General features: G+C 50.6%; 1 protein-coding gene across 10 annotated transcripts in view; it reads right to left on the bottom strand.

Moving 5' to 3' along the window:
* The window catches only part of PLXNA2 (plexin A2), a 205508-nt gene that overhangs the window by 70432 nt on the left and 110118 nt on the right, over positions 1-24958 (bottom strand). For 9 of the 10 annotated variants that reach the window (XM_035722087.1, XM_035722088.1, XM_027610550.2 and 6 more), the window contains exon 5: positions 3004-3104. In XM_035722087.1, the coding sequence (XP_035577980.1) occupies positions 3004-3104 (101 nt within the window). Of the gene's footprint in view, positions 1-3003; positions 3105-17463; positions 17491-23107; positions 23145-24958 lie in introns of those variants that run through there. The other variant, XM_027610557.2, reaches the window with a different exon arrangement.

Consider the following 24958-nt stretch of genomic DNA (forward strand, 5'->3'; position numbering starts at 1 on the left):
CTTCCGCTCAGGTCATGATCCCGGGGTCCTAGGATCGAGTCCCGCATCGGGCTCCCTGCTCCTTGGGAGCCTGCTTCTCCCTCTGCCTCTCTCTCTCTCTCTCTTTCCCCCTCTGTCTCTCATGAATAAATAAATAAAATCTTTAAAAAAAAAAAAAAGAACCTCCGACTCTTGATTTTGGCTCAGGTCATGATCTTAAGGTCCTGGGATGGAGCCCTGGGTGGGGCTCCGTGCTCAGCGGGGAGTCTGCTTGAGATTCTCTCTTTCTCCCTTTGCCCCCCCCCCCCGCCCCACTCCCTCACTCTCACGCTCTCTCTCAAATAATTAACTCTTTTAAAAAAAAAAGAAAATGGCTTTTTAGCCCTTATAATAATAATATTAACGATGATGACTACTAATGTTATTACTCTACTCCAAAAAGATGTCAAACGCGGGACAGGTCTTCACCGGGTGGGAGAGCATGCATGTGATCTCATGGCTGGACTAATGGCTCTCTGAAGGCAGGGGCCATGTTTTATTCATTGAGATATTCTCCCTGTCACATGCTATATTTTAAATAAATATTTGTGGTGTGAAATAATGCCTGGAGACAGAGAGGCAGCCCAGGAGGGGCAGCCAGGCCTGCCTCCATCGGAAAGCCGAGTGGCCGTCTCTCCCGACAGCTTCATCTCTGCCCAGGGCGGCAGGTGGGCATGGTGACGCCTGCGGGCAAGAGCATCTGGTCACCACCTATGTCACATGGGAACACACTCCAGGGCTGGTGCTTCTCCAGACCAACGAGCCCCTGACATACCAAATGATGCCACAATCAGGCAGTGATTCCCACCCAAAGTCCCCCCGCCCCTCCCCTCTTCCTTTCCAGGCACATAATGGATCTAAATATGAATGCTGTCAAAGAAAAGAATTATTGAGGTTTAAGTGAATCCTTAAGATAGCTCTAAAGTGAGCTCTTGACTGGAGCCTTTATCTCATTGACTCGCTGAAATGGCTCTTTTTTATCATACTATTTATGGCAACAGCCCTAACAGAGATAAATAGCCTTGGAGACACTAACACACTTGCAAGAACGAGGCAAACAGAAGAGACAGGAAGGTTTCAAATCCACCCAGACCCAGAGCCTCTTCAGCAATCTCCCTGGGCCCCTGCCTCCAGTCCAGCGTGTGGGCCTGGGAACTGCAAGTGGGCGCGTCAACTCCTTCCTGTTACCGAGGCAGGCCCCTGGTGGCAGGTGCGAGGGCATGGCAGGAGGGCTGCTGACCACGAGAAGGACCTAAGAGGAGAAAGCTCTGGGTGGAAAGAGGAAAAAGTTCATTCCCAAGTGCTCTTGGCAGGCAGAGTGGCTGGAAGGAGAGGTGTGCCCCAGAGGTGGGAGGGATTCCCTGCCACAGGTAGGGAGTTCAGAGGACGGAGGAAATCGGAGACTATCCTGATGTGGCTCAGTCATTCTAGAAGCCACAGCCCACCCAGACAGGAGGATGACAGGGGTGGTGTGGGGCCACCGGGAGACCCGAGCACCGTGATAGATTGATAGGCTCAAGCACAAGCTGGGGAACACGGTTGTCCTTGGTGTTGAATTAATGACAATCCCCCATCTGTAAGGGGTGTGTTCCACCTGTGAGAAGAGCCACTGGCTCAGAGGCTGGGAGGGCAGGGCAGGGAGCAAGGGAGTGGGTGGTGTGGCTGGGCATGTGCACTGCACAGGGAGAGGGCAGGTAGCCTGGGACACTTTGCATGGAGTGGGGGCAGCAGTCAGGGTCCTGGGAGGAAGAAATCCTCCTGATGAGAGATTCAGCTGGCTGGCCCGTCAGCCACACTGAGGGAAAACACATGGCTAGCCACCTCTGCCATTCCTGGGGCATCCACATCTTGTCTGACCGAAATGGCGACTCATTGCCTCAGTTCTGGCAGGAACATTTTCGGCAAAACTTGAGGAGAATCTCTTACCTCCAAACCCAAGCAGGGAACCCAGTAGTTGTGGGCTCAAATCCAGTCCAGATTTTGTATCTGTGAGGCGCCTGCTTCCCTCCCTCCCTCCCTAGCCCTTGCAACACCTGCTGGAGAGGCCGGAAGCCAAGAGCTATTGTGCAGGACCCTGAACTCTGGCCCCCTGCCCCCTCCGCCTCCACCCCAAACCCGGCACATTTCACGGAGATGCGCTGCTGGCTGGCACTGAGCCACGGAGCTTCCAACTCCATTGGGGAACAGAATTCCCAGCCAGGTCCTGCCTTTGGGTTTTCACCCTCTTCTCTCCCTCCACAGCCCTTCAAATTAGGAAGTTTAAGTGTGATTTTGCATTTCTATTGAACTGGTATTCAATGGCCAGGATGTATCTGAATAGGGGTGTGAGGCTAGTTAGAATGAGATGCAGACTTCTTAAAATCATGAATTAATGAGGCCAGAAGTGTCCTCCCAAAGGTTCAGAGATCATAATAATTATTTTGATTTGTATAGCCTATTCTGGGCTTCCTTATTTCCAAAGCATTTATTATTTCATTTAATCCTCACAGTGTACCTGCGAGGTAGGCATTAGCCCTATTCAGCGCTGGGGAAGTGGAGGCCCAGAGTTGTCAGTGGACCATCCAGGGTCACACAGCAGCTCACTGGAGTCCAGATGCACACCCTCCACCCCGGCCCCCAACAGTGCGCTACCATCTGCACGCTGGTGGCAGGATGCACTGAGGAGGTTCTGAGGAAACCTAGAGAATTCTATAGTTTCCCTGGTGAGTTCTTCTGGTACCACTACCCTTGCCAGCGTTGACAAGGTGCAGACGCGGGAGCAGCCGGGAGGGCAGAATTTAGAAGTGAAATGAGAGGCAAAGGCATGACGCTGGGAAGAAGGACCCCTGCCTACCCATGGCCTCTCTTCCTGCTCTCCAACCCAGATGAGAATTATTGGAAATTCCCCTTGCCCTGGAAACCATGGTCACATCCTCATTAACAGTCCCAGGAAAGCACCTGGTCATCTGCATTCCAGGCCTGTTTTCCGAACGATCCCCAACTTACATATTGTGCAGGGCACACCAGCCACAGTGAGGGTCCCCCGAGCTCAGACATTCCCCACAGGTCGTGTACTGCTCACAGGATTCTACGGGGACCCTGGTGATCTGGCAGAGAGATGAAAGAGAGCACAGTTAGACCAGGGAGTGATGACTGGCTGATGTGTGTTCAGACTCACCTACACCTACCCACAGTTACTCTGTCACCGCCCCTAAAAGAGGTAACACTGGATGGCAGGGGGGGGGTGGGAGTCAATGGCCTCTCTCATTTGTTTGCCTGGTGCAATGGGGGTACAGCTAAGGGGAATGTGTTTCTGGGGGTGGCCGGCCCAAGGCTGCTTCTTGCCTTCACCAGGGGCAGAAGCAAATCTTCCTGTCTCTATCTGCCCGCCACTCAAGTCCTTTTGAGAGCTGGCCATGTTCGTGAAAATGGTTAACTCTGTTGAAAGCCTATTGAGTGCCACCAACTTGTCTCTGAAGGGCTTTCAGCTGGGCTTGGGCTGAGACATCCTGCCCACACAGAAAACATTTAAAAAGGGAGAGAAGGAGAAACTTTTCCTATCCAATAATATTCATCGTATGCCACAGTCTCTTTACATCCAACCAAACATACCACCTGGATCCAATTATCCCATTCTCTGATGTTTGCATTCAATTTTTTCTAGTAAATCTAACATCCTTTGAAAAATCTGGCTAAATGGGAACATCCACAGAGATGAGCTGCCTGTCTGAGTCCGTCTTGCTAGGGAAAGTGGGAATTTACAGATCAAGTCCCTGTCCCCCACCCCAAGGATGCAGCCCCAGCGAACTCCTGCCAGTTGCCCCGTGGAGCCCTGCAGGCCCTTGAGATGGGCCTGTTTGGACCCGACACCACCACCTGTCCAGCGTGTGACATTCAGGCCAGGTAAGGGGGTCAGAAGATTGAAGTCTTCCATTTGCGATACTAGGTACTGCTGCAGGTTGGGGCCGGAGGCTGCTGGGCTGCAAAACCATTTGCTGGGCTGGGGCTGGGCTCTCCTTTGTCAGGGCAGAGAGGTCCCCCACCCACCGGATGTGTGATCGCAAGTGCAAACCCACAACCCAGGGTCCAGCCGTATGGTGTTCTGCCTCCGGGCAGAGCGACAAAGGATCTGCCCGAGACACTTTCACAGCATCCTCCTGAGAGGCTTTGGAGTTTAACATGCTTATCTAGCAAATCTTTATCATATGTCACCACAGTGAGGCTCCAGTGCTATGTGAGAGGGAAATACCAGCCATCAGGACACAGAGCCTGCCCCGCAGAGCTGAGTCCAGGGGGACTTGGTAACTGCAAAGCTGGAGCTCCTCGCCTGGGACAGGCGTGACCTTGGAGGAGGGGCACCCAGGACAAGCTGTTGGGGAAGCAGCCGCTGGACGCTGGAGAAAGCGTGAGTCAGGGTAGGAGACAGATGCTGCAGAGACACGGAAGGGCACGGCACGCTCAGTGATTATTACAAGCCAAAGTGATCATGGACAAGTTCAGCAGAACTCAAGGGTGTAGGCTGGCTGGGGTGGGGCGAGATGTCAGGGCATGTACTCCCGGGCCAGACAATGAAAGGTCTCGTGCCCAGCTCCAGGAGGCTCCTTTTCTTCGTTGGGTGCTCCTCGTTCTTAGCGCATCCTAACAACTAATATTCGTATCGCAAGGCTTTCCTATAAGTGGGTGGACATGATCAGCTTTAAACAGCCCTAACCTCCTTTGAATAACAAAAATAGGAAATGCAGGAAGGATAATAGTCAAATCTTGCAATTCAGTTGAAGAAATTGGTACTGTGAGTGGAGGCTGGTCTGAAATACCTCCTATATGCTAGACCGAGGGTGTGAGTCCTGTGTGACCTGACCAGTTGATATAATAGCTCAAGGGGCTAATTTGCTCCTGGGCTGCATAAACAGACAACGTGTCAGGGTGGAGAGAGGACACCCCACAGTGGGGAGTGCCCAGCTCAGGTCTCAGCTCCAAGAGCGGTGTTATTCAACCAGAGGTCCTTCCCAGAAGAGTGGTCAGGACGGGGTGGGATCCAGATGCAGCATCTGAGGTGCAGCTGATGGACCTGAGATGTTTATTTAGATCCAAAAAGATGAGGCTTGAGGTGGTTTTCCAATGTTTGAAGGGCAGCAATGTAACCACAACAGGACTCATGGGTGAAAAATTTCAGGAAAGCCCAAACTAGGAAGGTCAAAGTTGTCCAATAACATTCAGCCCTCGCTTCTGCAAGGAACTCCCATCACTGGGATGCGAAAGCAGAGTCAACGTGACAGGTGTCTGGAAGACTGTGAGAGGGATGTCTGCCCTCAGAGGGAGGCTGCATTTGTCCTTCACATTCTGACCTTTGGGAGTCTATTTCCCACAATTTACCTAGCTCCTCCTTGAGACTGTTCACGATTTCTGCCCCGAACAATTTGGTACAATTAAAAGAGACCATCCAGGGGCACTGGGGTGGCTCAGTCGGTGAGGCGTCCGACTCTTGATTCTGGCTCAGGTCATGATCTTGGGGTCCTGAGATCGAGCCGTGTGTCGGGCTCTGCGCTGGGCATGGAGCCTGCTCGAGATTCTCTCCCTCCCTCTCCCTCTGCCCCTCTCCCACTGCGCGCGCGCGCACACACGCTCTCCCTCTCTCTCAAATAAATAAATAAATAAATCTTTAAAATAACTAACTAACTAAATAAATAAATAAATAAAAGCGACCACCCAGCCATTGCCATGGGCCTCGGGCATCATCACATTGCCTTAAGAAGTAACCCTTGACCTCTGACTCATGGCCTGTGATCCCTCCAAGCAGCACCTTTCTGAAAGCCTGCCTCTCCGGGGCCTGGAACTCTCAGCCCTCCAGGATCTCTGTGACCCCATGGCCCGGGGAGCTTCCGCCGGCCCCCTCCAACCCGCCCTCTGAGCCCTGAGTGCCACTGCAGCCCAGGGCCCAGCCTTCTTTTCTTGGGTTCCGAGCTCCGTGTGAGTGATGTCTGCATCTGGCTGGAAATTAAAACAACTGTCTGCATTGCATTCGGCCTGTCTGTCAAAACACAGCCCGGCTCTCAGCAGCTGGGGAAGGCGGCCCTGAATGGGAGCAGTGTCTCCAGCAACAAAGCCCACTTTCACGCCAAGTGCCACGGAGATAGTGAGAACCCTGTTCTTCTCCAAACATGAAACCAATAGCACAACTATTTTTCCTGTTTCCTGGGCCCTCCTGGTGGGAATTTCTCTCTCTCTCTCTCTTTTTTTAAGGCACCGAGTTGAAGAGCAAAGTGAAACAGGAAACTTCTGGGGTGGGGGTGGTTCTAAAACTTGAATGATTCTCTCCTCTGAGATCTACTAGCCAGGCACAAACCAGAGGCAAGAAATGTCACTGGGACTGGGAAGAGACCCTCCACGTCAGATGTTTCTGTGGGTTCTCTGTCTTTTCTATATTCCTGTGTTTCCATATTCATTCATCAGCCCATATTCATTGATCACATCCTACATATAGAGAGGGGCCAGTGCTAGGCACTTCAGGGGAATGAAAGCAATTGCACATTAAAACACAGCCATCAACTTCAGGTTGCAAACAGACCCGCAAGAAAAAGACAAGAGAGTGATGTGTGCTCTAAGGCATTGCAAGAGAGCTGAGGGGATTCGGAGCAAAGAGAAAATACTTTTCTGTCTGCCGCGTCCAAAGCGACAGCCGCTAGCTTGTGTGCTTATAAGCACCTGAAATGTGGCGGGTTCAAACTGAGATGCGCTCTAAGGACACAAGATGCCCTGGGTCTTGAAGATTTTGTATGGAAACAAAAAAATGTAAACGATCACATTAATACTTTTTTTATTGACACATGTTAAAAATGAATTTTTTTCAGATACTGGGTTAAATAAAACCTATTATTAATTCTACTTCATCCCTCCGACTTCTAGAAATCTAGCTGTTAGAAAAGTTACAAGTAAACATGGAGCTTGCATTTGCGGCTTGCGCTTTGTTTCTCTGGGCCAGTGCTGCTCTAGATGGGAGTCCCAAGCAGCTTCTGTGAGAAAACAAGGCAGGGGCCTGGGTCTTGAAGGGTGAATCGTATTGACACAGATGGAGAGCGCTCCGGGTGGAAAGAGTCACGGCACGAAGTGGAGAGCAGAGTTTCTTCAGCAAACCTTGCGTGAGAGTGAGGGAGCGGTGGGTCTAAACTTGGAGAGGCAGGTTTGGCTTAAGCTGGGAAGGACAGGGAAGACCATGGGACTGGGGACGTATGAAGTGGCTGAGCTCTCCAGACTGCCACTGCGTGGCCAGAAGAATGTCCTCCAGAAAGAGGCGGCCCAGGGACTCTCAAGGAGCAATGGCTCTCCATGCATGGTCTGGACCCAGCCCTGTTGGCATGACCTGTGAGCTTCTGGGACAAGAAAACCCAGAGCCCACTGAGTCAGAAACTCTGGGATGGGGCCTGAGCAATAGTTCTAACAAGCGCTCCAGCTATTCTTAGGACCGAAAAATTGGGAACCATGGATGCAGATAACCTCACTCCTTGGGAGAGTCTTTTTAAACGTCAGGTCCCCAGGACAGGAAGAAGTGGAAATAGAACTTGGCTTTGGGGCTATGGAAGGAACGAGATTGCTTTAGGGGAGCAGGAGAAGGGGGCATTCTGGGGACTGCTCTTTGCCCAGGGAGAAATTGGCCCTGATAACTCTGAGTCTATGGAGGCCCTAAAGGACCAAGTTCGAATCTCAGAAATCTGGAGGCTTCACCCGGCATCCCCGGTGACTGGCGGGCACATGCTCTGGGACTGGGTGGAGTGGGGCAGGATGGGGTGGGGTTGGGAGTGGTCTCAAGAAGCTCGAGAAGCAGCTCGAGCTTTCTCCGGCAGAGCATCCACTGAGTCAAGGCGGCACTTTGTCAGGGCTGACTCAGAGTTTAATGGGACACTCTGTGACGCTTTAATTAGTGTTTGTTTATTATGATTGCATTTTAATTATGCCTGAGGCTCCCCCACCCCCTTGGCTGAGTGCTGGGATCCAAGGGTAGCTAGGCTGGGAAATGAGTGTAGCAATGAGAAGCCTACCAGTCGGAGGATGCCCTTCTGCTGACCCCTCCACCGCCTTCTCCCCGGGACCACGGAGCTGCTCCGGACAGATTCCACCCTCACGCTCCGCATTCTTTTCTGCTTGATCTTAGGTCTTGTAATTATACCTCTAATGAATATAACTGTCCTATTAAGTCATTTACTTAAGAAATGCTCTTAATTAAAGGTGACTCACACTGTGTTCTTGGCTCCTCTGGCCTTGGGGCCCTGCATCTCTAGTGGCTTCCTTGGCCTGATTCAGCAGGATTGGAGCTCTATGTGGGAAGGGATCAGTGGGGCTATGCAGAGTTTAGGGTGGTTCCCCCTCACGCTCCCTCTTCTTAGCACAACACGTAGCCCACAGGGTGGGAGGCTCTGCACAGCCAGGGACATGACATCAGATTATTATCGGCTATGGCGGCAAGTCACTGAGGGAATGGCTGGGGCCAGACTCGTTCCTCCAAATCTTGAAGAACATGGCAGACTGCTGGGGTTTGGACCACCCGGGGTGAGGCCAGGAAGGCCCCTGAGGCCCTGGACAGTGAGTACCTCAGGTACAAACACATCACCACTCTTCAGAGTCGTCCAATGGTAGGCAGAGGACCCAGAGCCCTTTGCCAAGTGAGCTTGGGCACAGAGAATCAATGCCATGTCTCTGCCGCCCTGTGTGGACACCTGAAAGGAGCTACATGCTTCTGAGAACCCAGATGGGTCTACTGGGGAAATATCTAAGGTGAGGCAGCACAACACATAGGCTTCTGACAATGGACTGTGCCTGGGTCCCCCACAGTCCTTAAACATTTACTGAGCATTTATGTTGTGCTACACTCTTGGGCTATGTTCTTTGCCTTCCTGGAGTTCTTGGTTTGTTTGAGGACAAAACCAAGGAAACAGATAATCTCAACACAATGGGATAGATGTCACAAAAGAGGCAGAATCAAGAGACCGTCATGGCTCAAAGGACACAGAGCAGAGGTTCACCTCGGGGGAGCATGGTGCTCAGTGTTCCCGAGGCTCTGCAGGATTCCTCTGCCATTGTGCAAGACAGAGACACAGAGAATAGGAAGCAATTAGGGAAAGCTGCTCTCCAGGCTGCCAGGGCCCCTCAGAGAATGAGCATTTAATGCCCTGCTTCCCTGGAATCTGCCGCACCCCTGCCAGATGGTACACCTGTCCCCACACGTGTCCCCGGCCTCTTGACACAAGGAAAGAAACAGAGGCCTTCTCAGTGGCCAGGAGCCAGGTGGCACACACAGCCTGGCTGGGGGCAGGCAGTTGGTCCGATCAACAGCCTCCTGGCCCCCGGGGCCTGGGGCAAAGCACACAGCAGCTGAAGCCAACTGTCTCCCCAAGCCTTGCTCCTTCCCTTTGTACCTTCTTTAGGTGGTCCCACCAGTTGGCCCCCTCTCCCCTTCCAGTTAGGAAGGTCTCAGACCCACTTTTTCCTTTTGCTCCAATTCAAGCCTGTTTTCCACCCAAGTGCTGACGCTCTTGTTCATCCACGGCAGAGGGCAGGCTGAAGAGAGCGGTGGCCAGGCCTGGCACGTGGACTGCCATCCGTGGCATTGACACCACGTACCAGGGGAGGGTTTGAGCTTTTCTGAGCGCTTTCACACACTTTATCTACTTTGACCTGCACAACTCCCCAGGGAGGAAGACAGGGCGGCCATTGTTAGGGATTATGATTTCCATTTGATCCACAAGGAAAGAGAGGCCCCCAAGGGGCTGGCTTAGCCCCAGCTCCATCTCAGAGTGAGTGGCAAAGTGTCTCCTCCATGGCCCATGCTGGTGACATATTGTAAGGGAGCTTTCTGAGGATGCGGAGGGACAGGAGTTTCAGAGGACAGTTTCATTAGGACAAGGTTTGAGGTGAGCCCAGAGCCAGGTTCAGGAGGCAGGAAGGACCCCGAGGGCAGGTAAGCCTTTTTCTTCTCTGTCCCCACAGTTCTGCGTAGCTTGCTGGCACCCAGTAGTTGTTCATGGGGCGATGGATAGGCGGGTGGAGTCTCTCTTCACAGGCTTTCCCCAAATCCCGTCAGCCCCGTGGCAACGAGTGCAATCAGCCTCGAGAGGCCCGAGTGCTTGGGGCTCTGTACCTTCCCTTCACACCTGATGCGGCCAGGGTTCAGGGTCCTCACCAGGAAAGGGACGCAGGCAGCTGATTGGAGAGGCCTAGCCCAGTGCCCAGGCCAAGCCCCAGTGGACCCCCCAGGGACAGGACAGGCTGCACCAGCTCCTGACATGCTTCGTGCTACATCACCTATGGTCCAGCAAGTTTCCATGGGAAAAGCCAGCTTCTCCCTCATGTCCTTTCGGGCAAAGAGCTAACTGTCTACTGGAAGCCTGAAGCCGCATCTTCATCTAAACCTCCCTGCTGGGAGTGGGAAGGGGCAGAGGTATGGGGCAGCCGTGAGATCCCCTCCTTGGATCTGCTCCCCAAGGACAGAGGGGTGAGGAGGCGATAGGGCCTGAGGTCTCCTGCTGATGGCTGGCAGGCTCCTGGCCGGCTCCACCCGGCTCTGGGCTGAGCAGTTGGCTGAGCTTGTGGAACAGCATGAGGCAGCAGGAATAATAATAATGATAGTTTTCTATCTACCGCATGCCAGGCACATGGTGTATATTATCTCATTTAATCCTGTGCCAACTTCGCAGGCAAGGTATTCTTAGGCTCGCTTTACTTATTAGAAAACAGTCGCAGGTGGCATAACCCACCCAAGGTCACATGCCTCGCAGGTGGCAGGCACAGACCTGGAGTCCAGGTTTGTTTGACTCCCGGGCTGAGGGGGTAAGGTGGAGACAGGCCGCCCTGGAGACGGAAGGCCCCCTCTCCTGAGGCTGCCCCAAGGGCTGGCTGTCGGGGCCACCTTTCTTTCTCCTGGAAATCAGGCACTGGCTGCAGTGCCTAGGCATGCTCTTGGACGCTGCAATCACAGACCTAGGATGGTTCGACTTCAGATTTTTCGGCTTTAAGATGGCAGGAGAGCGATACGCATGCAGCAGAAACCGTACTTTGAATTCTGAATTTGGATCCTTTCCCAGGCTAGCAGTACGTGGCGCTGGGTGGTGGTGGCAGTGACCACAGCGCCTGGTCAGCCATGTGATCCCAGGGGTAAACCACCCGCAGACTTAACACCATTCTGTGCCCACACAACCATGCTGTTTTTCACTTTCGGTACAGTATTCAATCCATTACATGAGCCAGGCAGCACTTTATTATCGAATAGGCTTTGTGTTCGATGATTCTGGCCCAACCGTAGGCTGACGTTAAGTGTTTTGAGCATGTTTAAGGTAGGCTAGGCTCAACTATGATGTTCGGTAGACCAGGTGTATGAAATGCATTCCAACTTATGATGGGTTTACGGGGATGTCACACCATCCTAAGTCCAGGAAGATCCGTACTATCACCCACCTGACCACTGCATGCCTCTTAGCTCATTTCACTCTCCTGTTCGCTAGCAACGATTCAGATGGTGAATCCAGAGCTAGACGCAACAAAAGGGGTGATGTCAGAGTGCCGAGAGGGAGAGAGGCTGGTGAAGGTGGAAGAGCCCCTGCTCGGTTCTTTTTCAAGCTGGCCAGGACCCAGACCAATAACGGGAGAGGCTCTGAGCAGGTTGAAGAGTTCCCATCCCGAACCTCCCAGGAATGTCACAGAGCCCTCAGCGCAGAGGCGGAAGGTGCTTTCTGTCCTGGTCTGGCCAGGAGTTAGCTGTGTGGCTTAGGGCAACCCAGTTTGCCTCTTAAGCCTCCAGTTTCTTACCTTTCTCATGGACACAACAGTACCTGCTCATCAGGGAGCAGAGCATCCCTGAGCTCACATTTTCTGCTTCGGTCATTCCTACGAATCAACCTCCCAGTAATTAACGTGAAGAATTCACTATGGCTTGTTCCCAGCGTTAGATTCAGTTCTTCAAAAATCAATAGCCATGTGTGAGACCTCCTTAAATCCTCATAAAGTAAACACTGGCCCAGCCTCCTGCCTGTCCTTGGAGCTGTGAAAAGTCACATGATCAATATCATTAAGAAAAAGGAGGCACCGACCCCCAGAAAACCAGCTGGAGGTTCTGGAGTCTGTGATTGCAACTAAAGCAACATGCAACCTTCTGACCAGAAGCTGACCCTGGGGCTGACTCCTAAGAACTCCTGACTATCTGGGGACCCAGAGCGGAGTGGAGTTCAAAGAGAAAATCTATTTTTAATGACTTGGGGGAGAAGAGTGGAGTGGCTGAGTAATTCGGAGTAATTAAAGCTATCTATCACTCAGAGAGTGGAATCCAAAGTTCGTTGAACTTTTCAATGACAGTTTTTCCTCCTCATTCATAAAACCCAGCTGAGGGTTATGCAGGAGTCAAAGAGGAGAGGGCGGTGGGAAGAGAAATTTCTGGCCCCGACCAGTGAAATTTATCCTTTTGATGAGCACTAGAGCAATGGCCTCTCCTGGACCCCTTTTTTTCAGCGAGAGGCCATAGTTTGTACTGAAGGTGAACACTGAAGGGGACAGCTGATAAGCTGTATGACATTAAGTTGTCAGCTCTCCCTACCTCAATTTCCTTCTCTGTAAGATGGTGACGATAATGATGTCAACTTCACAAGGTTGTTTGGGGGCTTCACTGACACCCGCACACCAAGAGCCATGCACACAGTTGGTGCTCAATAGTGGTAGTTCTTACCGTGCTCAGTCTTTATCTGCAGACCCCACTGAAGGTGGCAGTGTTTGCATGGGAAAGCTGCAAAGGGCCCTCACCCAGGCTCTGCACTCCTGTGCTGAGTGACCTTGGGCAAGCCACCTAGCCTCTTTGGGCTGAGACTGCTGATCTGTCATATGAGGAGAATTTTGTCTGCCCTTTGCATGAAGAGGGGTACAGCCACTCCAACTATTGTCCTTAGCGATGACACAAACCCTCTTTGAGGCCGAAGCGCACTAAAACTCAAGATCCTCTGCTGAAAGAAGTCAAATCAAGCTTCGTCTCCTAAGGATTCAGGTGAAACTTGGGCAAAGAAAAGGCACAAAGAGGGTAGGAAACCGAATGGGCAAAGTAGATATTCCAAACACCATAACGTATTTTCTTAGACAGGAGTTCTGGGCCAGAAATACAAGGGAGGTAGACATAGGGCCCTTTCTGGTTTTGTTTTTTGGAAGGATCTACAAAGCAGCAGAGATGCGGATACTATGTTGTCTCCATGACAACTGTGGGTTTACTCAGTTAAGGAAAGCAGGTGGGATAGGAAATCAGGGATGAGAAATGGGGCCTAAGAAATAACTGAAACAGATCTCCCCTCCGGGATCCAGGTGTCTAGGACCAGCCAGGTCCCCTAAAGTTCCCTATAGGGTCAACATCAACTCATCTACCTGAGGAGGGGAAAAGTGATGAGGGCAAGGGGATGGGGTAACATGGAAGGGGGGACTCTTTACCCGCCCATTCCCGTTCATTCATTCCAAACTTCTACTTGTTCGGGTGGTCCCGCTGAGGCCCCTAGATGCCCGGGGCCTGAGTATAACCTTACCACGTGGAGACTGATTTTATTTAAGAGCTGGGCCTCTGGGGCACCTGGGTGGCTCAGTCGTTGAGCGTCTGCTTTCGGCTCGGGTCATGATCCCGGGGTCCTGGGATCGAGCCCCGCATCGGGCTCCCTGCTCCGCGGGAAGCCTGCTTCTCCCTCTCCCACTCCCCCTGCTTGTGTTCCCTCTCTCGCTCTCTCTCTCTCTCTGTCAAATAAATAAATAAAATCTTAAAAAAAAAAAAAAAGAGCTGGGGCTCTGCCTTATAGGCCCTGGTTTCTGGGCTCCATCCCCTTCACTTCTGCTCCCCTTGCTTCCAGTTATCAGCAGAGCAAGACGAGAGGGAGTGGAGCATCAGTTAATCCCAAATTCTCTTTGAAGCATCTATGGTGCATAAGCTTGGGAAGGTGAGCTTTGTGGTGGGAATCAGCAGGGCCCAAGAAGAGGCTGGTCAGGATCTGGAATAAGAACACCTTCGCCATTGTCTGAGTAGAAGGTGGGGCCTACCTTTAGCGTGGTTTGGGATGAGGACACAGGGAATCCTTGTATAAAAGGGGAAGGCGGGCCTCTAGGACATCCCTGCTCCTGAAGGGGACCCTAAGAACGAGCTCCTTCTGGCAGAGGCCCTGGCACTGCCTTCCAACCAAGCTCCAGTTTCTGCCTCCTGGTGCCCAACTGCACTTCTGGCTCTGGTGTTGGCACTCATGGTTACTGACACAAGCTTGTAGGTTCTCAGGGGCTGTACGAATTGTGTACGAATTTCCCACTCTTGATATCTTCCCTGGCAACTGCTCCTGGGGTTATGAAGGGTCCCCATGTTCAAGTTCCCAGGTCACCTTGACATAAGGAGAGCAATCTTACTGAAGAGTGTAAGGTTTGGCCAAGCCCAACTGCACAAGCCCTCCTCCAGGACACCCTCATCAACAGCTATGCACATAAGAAAGATCAGAGCCAGCTTCGCTCCATCCACAGGCACTAGATCTGAGATGGGCCTCCACCTCTCCACCTAAGGTGTTGTATAGATCTGAGCACACAAGAAGCCATCGGAGCCTCATGTTGTAAAACAGAATTTGGGCTTCCAGGGGACCTCATGGAGGGCATCTTCTCAGCCATCTCTCTATTCTAAACATCTGAGACTTGGCCATCTTGACTTCCCTGACACATGAGATCTGAAAATGTTCTCTCTGACTTTTCATCATATGCCAAGTGTCTGGTTCCCTTGGGAAGGACAGAACAGTGTCTGGTCACTCACAGCTTCCTAGGACAAGTTAGTAGGTGAGTGGATGAGTGTGTGCGTGTGTGGAGAGAAAAAAAGAGACAGAGGGATAGAGATGGTGGATAATAGTACATGTCAAAGCTCTGACTGAGGGAAAAAAAGAGTCTCCTACACTTACATTAAATTTTAAAAATTTCCTTTCCGTATAGAGCTCACGTGTTCATTCATGCAATCCTGGCAAGGTGGTGATGTGTGAGGCAGGAAGGCTCCAAGCTTTGCTGGATCCTGAGCTGCTGTGCTGCTCCGGGCATCTGCATAGACCGGTCAGTTGGATAAAGACCATTCCCCTGGGGCAGCAACAACAACAAGGCCACAGTGCCCCGTACCTGGGGTGAGTCAGGAGGGCTTGGCTGACCTTGGGAAGCTCCATTCATGAGTGGACCTGCATACGGTTGTTTATAATTTGGTGCTTATAATTTGATTTTTATAATTGGTGCTTATATTTGTTCATGGGCTTATTGATTCATTCACTTATTCGTTAGTCCATCCTGGTATGAATCCTTCATTCACTCGTGTCTTCATATATCCACCAGACCAGGTATCAAGTCTCATACAGTGGCGTTACAAAGACAAGTTAGTCATGGTCTTATGCTGCCCTCGAGAAGCATACCCTCTGGGGGGTAAGCTAGAAAGTCCAAGTGTCATTAGAGAGGTTAATCATCTCTAGGGGCCAGGAAAGTGCCACTCTTTGCAGCCTGGGAACTTGGTGATATTTAGAGAGGCAGGAATAGAGAGAAGGGCATGAGCAGAGACCAAGCATGAGGAGGTACAGAGAGGCTTCCAGGAATGAGCACTGCTGGAGCAGGGAACTAGTAGGAAAGGTGAACTGAGGGGACAATCGCGGAAGGCCAGGGTGGTGGAAACAGAGCAGAAAGGAGGAAAAGGGGAAGTTCTGCATTTTTTCTTTCACCACGTGTCCCCCACCTGTCCCTGTCAGAGCATCCCCGGTGCCCCTCCGCCTCCCCCCGCCCCCCCCCCCGCAGGCCCGCCTCCTCGGAGCAGGATGGCGGCTGTCGGCCCCATGGATCTCCATTCTGTTCTCCGTACACCGGATGTGTCCTGCATACCCTCATTTCTCTTTTCTTCCAGAAAGGTTGAGGGCATGGGTCCTAGAGTCAGACCACCCGAGTCCGAGTCCTAGCCCCTTCGCCGATTAGCTGTGTGATCTTAGGCACCTTCCTCAGCTAAGCCTCAGTTGTTGATTCGTGAAATGGGGATAATAGCACATATTTATAAAAGACTCACTATCTGCAGATGAGGAACAAATGGAGGCTCAGAGCGTCTTAGTGAATTCATTTACGGCCATAGAGCCAGGAAGTTGTAGAGCTGGGATTCGAGCCTTGGCTGCAGAGTTCGCGCTCCAAGCTTCTACACTAAATTGTCTCTGAGGCATGAAGGGTGGCACAGGTTAGGAAACCATTAGGCTGGTGTCTAGGATATAGAGGTCAGTTATTATGAACAGGTACATACTGAGCACATGCTATGTATGCTGCATAGGCATGAAGTTCAAAGGATGAACAGACATGGCTCTAATCTTTGGGTACTCAGAGTGTAGAACAGATAAGCCCCCAGAAGGCAGATAAGCCTCTCCTCCAATGATAATGAAATATTGGCGCAGAATGATTGAGATGTAGTATAGCTACCAGAGTAAAGGGAAAATCATGGAAGGCTTCCAGGAGGCAGTGTTTTATAATGATGCCCTCAGCTATAAAAACCTAAATAATGTAAAAAAATTTTTTTCAAAAACAAGAAAAACTGCCTCTTGGATGAAGTTTATAGTCCAAATGCCCCCCAACCCCAGTATTTGAGCCTTTTATTTTCTGCTCCCCACCAGGCTGACATTTCCACTCTAGACTCCCTCTGTCAGTGTCAACGCCCCACTCCTGGCACAGTGGCCTCTTGTGCTCTGCACAGCCCTGCCTCCTTAACTTTGCTCACACATTCCTGCTCATCAGAATGTCCTCTCCTCTCCTGCTCATCCCTGGGCTTCCCCTCTTCCATGCAGCCTTCCTTGATCAATCTCTATGATGTCTCTGAATTTAGAATCTGACCACCTGCGCAGCTGGCAGGACTCTAATGCACTTTGTAAAAAAAAGTCTTCTTAGGACTCTATCCTTTTAGGTTACTCATAGGGCTCTGCTTTTTACTTCTTCATATGAGATATCCCTGTATGCTCCAACTTTACTTTCTTACACAAAATAGGTCTATAAATACCTGCTGAGAAGCTAATCACACTTGCCCAGTGATCCAGGTTTTATTTTAAGCTTCTTAAGTAAATGTACTAAGAACTATGCGAAGGTTCTCTGGGTGTGGCTGACGCCCCTGGCATTCTGCTGGGATCCATTAGGTGATGTGAAGGGTTTTTGTTTTTGTTTTTTCTTTTTCCTTTTAAATAGACTTACTGTTTATTACCCAGCAGAGGTGCATGGTGTCATGGAAAGGACATGACTGTTTGAGTTAGAAGAACTTGGCTCAGCATCACCCTGTACTAAGCTGTGCTGAGTGAACCACTTAACCTTTCTGAGCCTCAGTTTCTACTTTTGTAAATACTATCAGATATCAAAATTAAAGCATTCAGCAAAGCACCGAGTTATAATGAACACAGCAAGCTCACTAAGATGGCCGACGATCACACAGTTTTTCAGAGAAGATTCTCAAAATTCTTCTGCCCTTCATCTTGGGTCCTGGTCCCAGATCAAAGAAATACAGGGGTCAAGGAATGAAAAGGAGGAGATTTTGTGAGATGTTTGGAGGAAGCCCTTGGAATGCTGTAACCTAGCCAGCCACCCTTTAACGGGACCACTTGAAAAGCTTGCGATGCATGCCCTGGAATGTAAGGGACACAGTGGACTGGAAAACCCAGAAGGTGGGAAATTCAGAGACTCAGCTGGAGAGCTCGGAGGAGGCAGAGGGAAGGCAGAGCCTTGGGCAGTCACCGAGCGCCCCCACCCCGGTGACGGTGGCAGACTGAGGATGTGCAAGTGCTTTCTTGCACCAGATCCAGATGTGGACACCTCAGGAAGGAGAGTTGGCCTGGGAGCATCTTGTGACCCGTCTAAGACAAACCCCTGGAGTTGGGTTCTATGTGGACAGAAGAGCTGGAAAATCAGGGCTGAGAGCAGGGAGCTGTCAGATGGGAGCTGGAGCCACGGCAGCTCAGCAGAGGGGTGTCCACGGGCCCACGAAGGACCCAGCCCCCAAAGAGGCAGAAGTGCTAGCCAGCTCAGACAGCAGGAGGCTATCTTGTGACAAGTCCACTTCAAGTGCAAAAGGGTCTCTATGACCCTTTCTCTCTGCTTCCTCGAAGGTTTCAATAGCAATACTCAGGTGAGGGGAGGTAAGTGAGAAAAAGAGCAGAAACAATCCTCGTGGCTCCAAGTGGGGGGCGTGTAGAAGGCCCGGGCTGAGGGACAGGTGAGATCTGAGCTTCGGTCAAGGTCAGAATTTTACTTCTGGTTTGGTGAACTGGACATTATAACTCTGAACGGAGACTGTGTTTGAGACTCGAAGGCCTTCGTATTACTATCCAAGAGTGAGCTGAGGAGCTATGCAAGTGCCGGAGACAGAGGCAACGGGCCCGGGGGAGACAAAATAGGGCAGTGTTTTGGTGCTGTCTGCCAACGTATGGGCGGGCATGGGAATGCTAAGGACCGCCGTTCCTAACTGCATGTCTTCGTGATGGGCACACGAAGGGAGAGCCACGACCCTGCATGGCTCAGGATCAGGCTGATTGCACACATCCGGGGCAATTACTGGTGTTACTTCTGGGGACAAAGTGATAACCTCCTGATAACACGACCTTAAATAAAAAGAAAACCCTGGGTGTTGTCTCTCAGATGGTTCCACTGAGTGTTCTCTCTGAAACCCTGGTGTCCTTTCAGGACAGGAGGGGCAGCAGTCTCTTTTTCAACTCAAGAGGTTCATGGATCAAAAGAATTTGAGAACTGCCCCAGTGGGAGCCTCAGGAGATGCGAGCACAACCATTAAATGTGACACCCCAAGCTGGTCTAATGAAGACAAGGGTGTTGTTAGGAGCTGGTTCCTGGTGAGAAGCCCTCTGGGGGCTCCTGCCCCCCCCTGCCCCCCCCCCCCCCCCCCCCCCCCCCCCGCCAACGCAGGGCCAGCCCTGCCTGAGCCATCAGTGGGGATTACAGCTCTGCCACACTCCCTGCCTGGAGGGCAGTGGCGGGGAATGTTCGAATCTTCACTTTCCTCACTGCTTTCGACTCCTCACCTCCTTCAATGGCTGCCTTAGATGGAACCATTGTCATGGACCCGCTCCGGGATAGAAAGGGGTGGAGGGGAACTTAGGGAAATGGAAGAGAAACAAAAGATTCTTTTCCTTTTTTTTTTTTTAACAGGTGCGTAGGAAATTAATTAGAGCAAATAATCACCAAGTTGTCTGAGTCTCTATTTTATTTGGTGCATGCTGGGTCTGCTAGAAAAAAAAGGGGAATTTTAAATAATTTTGGAGTTATAACTGATGTAATTAGGTGCTCAGTGAACACTTAGCATCGAGCTGTGCTTATTAAAATTACTGTTTTAATCAGAACATTGCTGGAGAATCATTAATAATACAATGGCTTGATTCCCTGGAACTCTAATTAGACCTGGACTTTTAACCACCTGAGTGTAATCTGGCTCTGTCTGGATGCGCACCATGGGTGATGCATTATCATTTCAGGGCATGTGGGGATGGAGCATCAATACTGCTATTTAGTGATGGCCTGAATGCTTTATTTTGGAGTGTGAGAGTGTGTTGAGGAGGCTCGGGGGGCACTGATGCTGAAAGGTGGGGATGGAAGTGAAGGGGGCCAGCCAAGGGCTCGGGGTTGGAGGTCTTCAGGAAGGCAAGGCAGGAGATACTTCTCCTGCTGCTGGGCATGCCTTATCCATCGTTCTGCCAGGGAAACAATCAAGCCATAATGTCACAGACCCAGCTAAGGGTCATTTCCTGGGATGCTCCACCTTCACGGGGGGCCTGCCGGTCATCCAAACCAAACACAGGTCCAGACGGTGCAGCTTTAGTCCCCTGCAAAGCCACTGTCATCAGAAATCTAACCTATCACTCACTGAGTGATAACCAAAGGCTAATCTGGTGAAGGGCTGGGACCACTTCTTAAGTTCCCTGTCCAGCACTTCGGGTCACCCTAGAGAGAGACCATCAGATGGGCTGAGCTTTTCTAGAACTTTCCAATCCTTATAGACCTTTCAGGGTTAACTAGGTCCACCACAGCCTGGAGGGAGGCTGACTGGATGTGTCCGTTGTCTCCTGAGACACTTGGCTGAGCTGGTTTTTGGGGAGCGGGGTCAATGCCCTGGCTCTGAGCACAGAGCTCTGGTTTCTCCTTCAGTGGGTGGCTCAGTTGTATCAACATTGATTTGGCCCCCACTGGGGGTGGAGTGCTCGGATAGATGTCACGGGGATGCCCAAGAGCAAAGCGAATGGAAACACGCTCTCTGCCCTCCTAGAGCTTTCTAACTCATTGGAAGGATATAACAAAGATGTGAAAACAAGATTTAGGATACTTAAAAGGCAGACACTGAGAAGGGAAAATTAAGCTGGAGTGGGACAAGGGCAAGCGGAGTTGAGTGGTGATCAGAACATGATGGGATTAATCAGAGAGGGGGTTAAGGCCTTCCGGAAGAGGACATGGGGCCAGGAAGGGGAGGCGGCCCTCTCTGTGCCCTCATTAAGCATTTTTCTGGCTGCTACTGGAGGTCTTGAGACAACAGGATTGAACTCTCTCAGAAGCTCCCGTTCTGGGCCACCTCTAACCAGTACAGCACTTGTGTGCAATTGGAAAAAGGTGACCCCTCTAGGTGCATGGTTGGTGAGATGATTGAGGGCTCTGTTTCCGTCCCCACTTGCGTCCTCAGCCAGACGCTTTTGTGCAATACACAACCTGAACCATCATATCTGGCGGCCCTGACGCCCAAAGTCTCTAGGGGAATAGAGAGTCGAAATGTGTGGTGTGGGTCTACTGGAGTCCAAGCCTAGCTGAGCCGAAGATAGAATATGTTTAAGGGCTAAACACTGTACCTCTCATAAGCCCTGTGGGGGGGCGGTCCATGGGAGGCACAGAGAAAGCTGGAGTCCAATGTGGGCTGAGGAGCAGGGAAGTCTCCACGGAAAGGGTGGGGCTTGAAGGCAGGGTGAAAAGTCCTGGGCAGGAAAACATCACAAGCCAAAGCAGAGAGAATGAGCTTCGGGGACACGAGAAGGACGTCCCCTTTCAGATTTCTTTTCTTACTAGTTCCAGCGGGAGTATACATTTTAAATAACATCCCTCCAGGCCTCCGTCAAGGAACCATAGGCCAATGGAAGAAGTTTCCTATAAACCAACAAGGCCGGGTGGGAGAGCTCCCCTCCCACTGGGGGGGAGCTCTAAGGAGAGGCTCAAGGTCCAGATGAGGGACAGGAGTCCCTCTGGCTTCCAAGACTGCCTCATGGGCAGGCCCCTTCTCCCTTCCAGGATTCCTAACAAACCTTCCCCTCGGCAGGATTTCTACACACTGAAAGGGAAGGGGCAGGTGGTCCCTGTGCTTGGGAGCAAACGGCCGGACCTCAACTCAAGGATTCTTGTGCTTCTGAAACAAGAATACTATGACACACACACACACACACACACACACCACAAACTCGTGTTCTCACGCAAACACACAAGGGAACACAAACACACGGCATACCACACACTCACCTTCCACAGCAACACCCTGACCCCTCACACATGCTGCACACACGCTAATGCCGACATTCCACACACACATTCCTGTCACACACACTTGTAACACACAGACGTTCCTACCACGCTCACTGCCCCCCTCCACCCCTGCCCGCACAGAACTGTGGGCAGGAAGAGCCATCAGGAGCTGTCTCCTTCGGGTTTGTCGTGAAGAAGGATTAGGGCTGCCCAAGATTAAACAGAGGAGTTAAAAATGACAAACAGACTTCTAAACAGGATTAGAGTCTTAATGAAAACCATAATGAATGGAAGAACCACACAGATATCATCCATTAATGGCCATAAATATCAGACCAACAGATGAGATCTTAGATACTGCAGTTCTGAACCCCATCAAATTACTTCTATTGTAATTCATCAATAAATAACCAGGCCCAACTTCATATCTGAGGTCTCATCATGCTGCAGAGAATAGACTCTGAGGCCAGACAGACCTGGGCTTGAATTCTGGTTTCGCTCCTGACAAGCTTGGGCATGTTACTCTGCTTGTTTGATCGCAGTTTCTTCATCTATAAAACGCAGATAATTATCCCCCTAATGGGGATGTCGTGGAGATTAAATTAAGTCCTAGACAGCTCTTATAATAACTTATAATAATATAAATAATTTATTATTACAGTTATGATTAATTTTCACTGTTATCTCCTGTCCCCTCCCCTTTTCAGCCTCCTGGGGTCAAGGAGAGCCAATCGGCTGGTAGGAGCAACAGAGAGAGAAGGATAAAGGAGAAGGGAGACGGGAGGAATAGGAAGAGTAGGAAACTGAGGCAGGAGCAGAGCAGACAGAAGACAAGAAAAGGAGAAGGAAGATGACAGGCCTCTTGGATACTACACCCTGGCATCGTCTGGGGTGGGCTGCCCGTGCCTGCCCGTCTGGTGGTGGTTACCAGGGGAAGGTGAGGTTGTGGGTGGCCACACGATTATGGTCCCACCTTCCTACCACTTTTTTTTTTTAAATAACAGGTTTATTGTGATATAATTCACAAAATTATAATTCATAATTTCATAAAATTCACCCACTTGAAGTGTACCCTTCAGTGGTTTTTAGTAGATTCACAGAATCCTACAACCATCACCACCATCAATTTCAGAACAATTTCATCACCCCCCAGAAGAAACCCTGTACCCATTGGTAGTCACCCCCCGCCCCCTCTTCCAGCCCGGGACAGCTGCCTCTGTTCCAGCTCTAGGCAACCGCCAACTTTCTGTCTATATGCATTTGCCTATTCCGGACATTTCATATGAATAGAAGCATAGGGAATGTGGTCTTTTGTGGCTGGCTTCTTTCACTAAGCATCATGTTTGCAAGGTTCATCTGTGTTGTAGCATATATTAGTGACTTCTTAAATTTCTTAACTCAAAGCCAAAAAGGTGAAGGAAGAGAGCTGCATATACCCACACCTAAGCAAGTGTCAATGCGGTGACTGTCCAATAGCTCACCCTAAGAAAGCTCACTGAACCCAGGTCAGTCCCAAAGGTACAGACTCAGAGGCCAGCCGGTTTGAGTCTTCATTCATTTTTACCATTGAGGAAACCAAAGCGCAGGGAAAGGATACGTGTTTCGAGTGTGTGCATTTTGCGCCCCTCCATTTGCTTCTCACGAACAAAGGAAAACAAAATAAGATCCAAATGTAAGAGTCTCTTGTCTATGGTTTTATGATTTAGATTTAATGTTAAGAGGCAAATGAGAGTCCCTTGGTATTCTGCCCATATGTCTCTCTCTTACCTCTTAAAAGTGACAATTCCCAACTCTATTTTTATACTGTAAAAGGATGACTCTCCTCTAGTGGTTATCTGTCATTGTTTATGTTTAAAGTAATTTTATACGTTAAGACTGTAGCCTTAGGATGCAGGAAAGCCACACCCCTGGGCCACAGGCAGTCCCTGAGGTAGGAGGGGCTTGTAATCTGGTTTGAGAAGGAGGAGGCTGGTCACTGGCCTCAGGAAACGTCAGTCACCTTTGTTCTGTCACTGAAGCAAGATGTGTCCCTTAGGGCAGCTATGCTGAGAGTTTCAGGAATGACAGGGCAGTATCTATTCAGTCCAGATGACCCTAGAGATAGAGAATACTTAAAAACTAAATTGTGTGTGCTGCTTCACGCCCCGTATTGGCGCCTACCACCATTACCCTATGGCCACTAGATGTTAGTCTAGGGCCACTGGTAAAGCAACTGGACTTCGAGCAAAATGGAACCAGACCTATCACTGACTGACTACTTATGCTTCAGGGAAGCCCAACGAAAGAAGGTGATGTGAGGCCGTCTTTCTTCCCTACAAATCCCAGTACTGATTTAGCTTGAATCACAGGGAGAGGAGGTTGTCCACAGGCTGGCCAAGACAGTGCTACAAGCTAGTGTCCTTAGATGCCACGCACGGTGGCCGTGCTAGCAGCCACAGCTGGAGAACCGGGGAAGGACTCCGCTAATGAGGAATGACCTTGAAGTTCAGGTATGACTACTGGTCACTTCCTATCGGGGCTATTCAGTGATCAGTATCTCCAGTGATCTCAATGGGTACTGTGAGACTCACAGAACTCATTTTTAGAACTAAATCCATTTGAAAATGGAACAATATCGATACCAAATGGCCTGTTGTGTAGGACCCTATTTCATGAAATAAAACGACACAATGTTGCCACTCTAACAAGGTCAAGCATTGTTTACTAACAATGCCCAAAGAATCTCATTAAATCCAGGAGCGTGAGGACAGAACAAACGAATATCATACATGTGAAGTGATCTGCATACCGAGGAGGACCGCCCTGGGACCAGACTGGCAGTTTAAGTCTCCCGTGGCTACTGCTCAGAAGTCCCCGAGCTTCTCGGGGTGGTGTTGGGGGAATTGCTGTCTACCGCTCAGCGTTGCTCTTCATTCCGCCTAGCACAGAGGGGGCACTGGGCAGATTTTCCCAGCCCGTGTTCCTTCCTCTATTGCAAATTACTTCTCGGTGCATGGCCAAAACACAGGGGATCCCAGGTGAGGGAAAGGGGATTCTGGAAAAAGCGAGGTGGCTAGAATTTTCTCCATTAATCTGGGCATGCTCCAATTTGCACTCTGAGCATAAATTTGCATGTTGCATTCCAGAGGCCCTAACTCTAAGAACATTAGCTAAAATAAAATAAATTCTTGTCATCCTCTGTGATCAGAGTCAAACCCAATAATTCTCAGCTTGGCCCACAGAATAGGTCTGCCTGCCCGCTTTCCTCCATGCTTTCCTATTAAAAGCATTTTCTCAAACACTGATTGAGTGTACGGTCGGTGCCGGGAGGGGCGAGGGTACCTCTGACCTGCGTCCAGTCTCCTAGAAGCTTAGAGCCTGATGCGAGAGGCGCCGGGTATTTCCTGTCGTTTCTACCACGAAGTTAAAGAAGCTCAGAGAGCTGAATTCATTCTGACTGGAGTGAACT

The sequence above is a fragment of the Zalophus californianus genome, chromosome 10 (assembly GCF_009762305.2).
Source record: "Zalophus californianus isolate mZalCal1 chromosome 10, mZalCal1.pri.v2, whole genome shotgun sequence".
Classification (NCBI taxonomy): Eukaryota; Metazoa; Chordata; class Mammalia; order Carnivora; family Otariidae; genus Zalophus; species Zalophus californianus.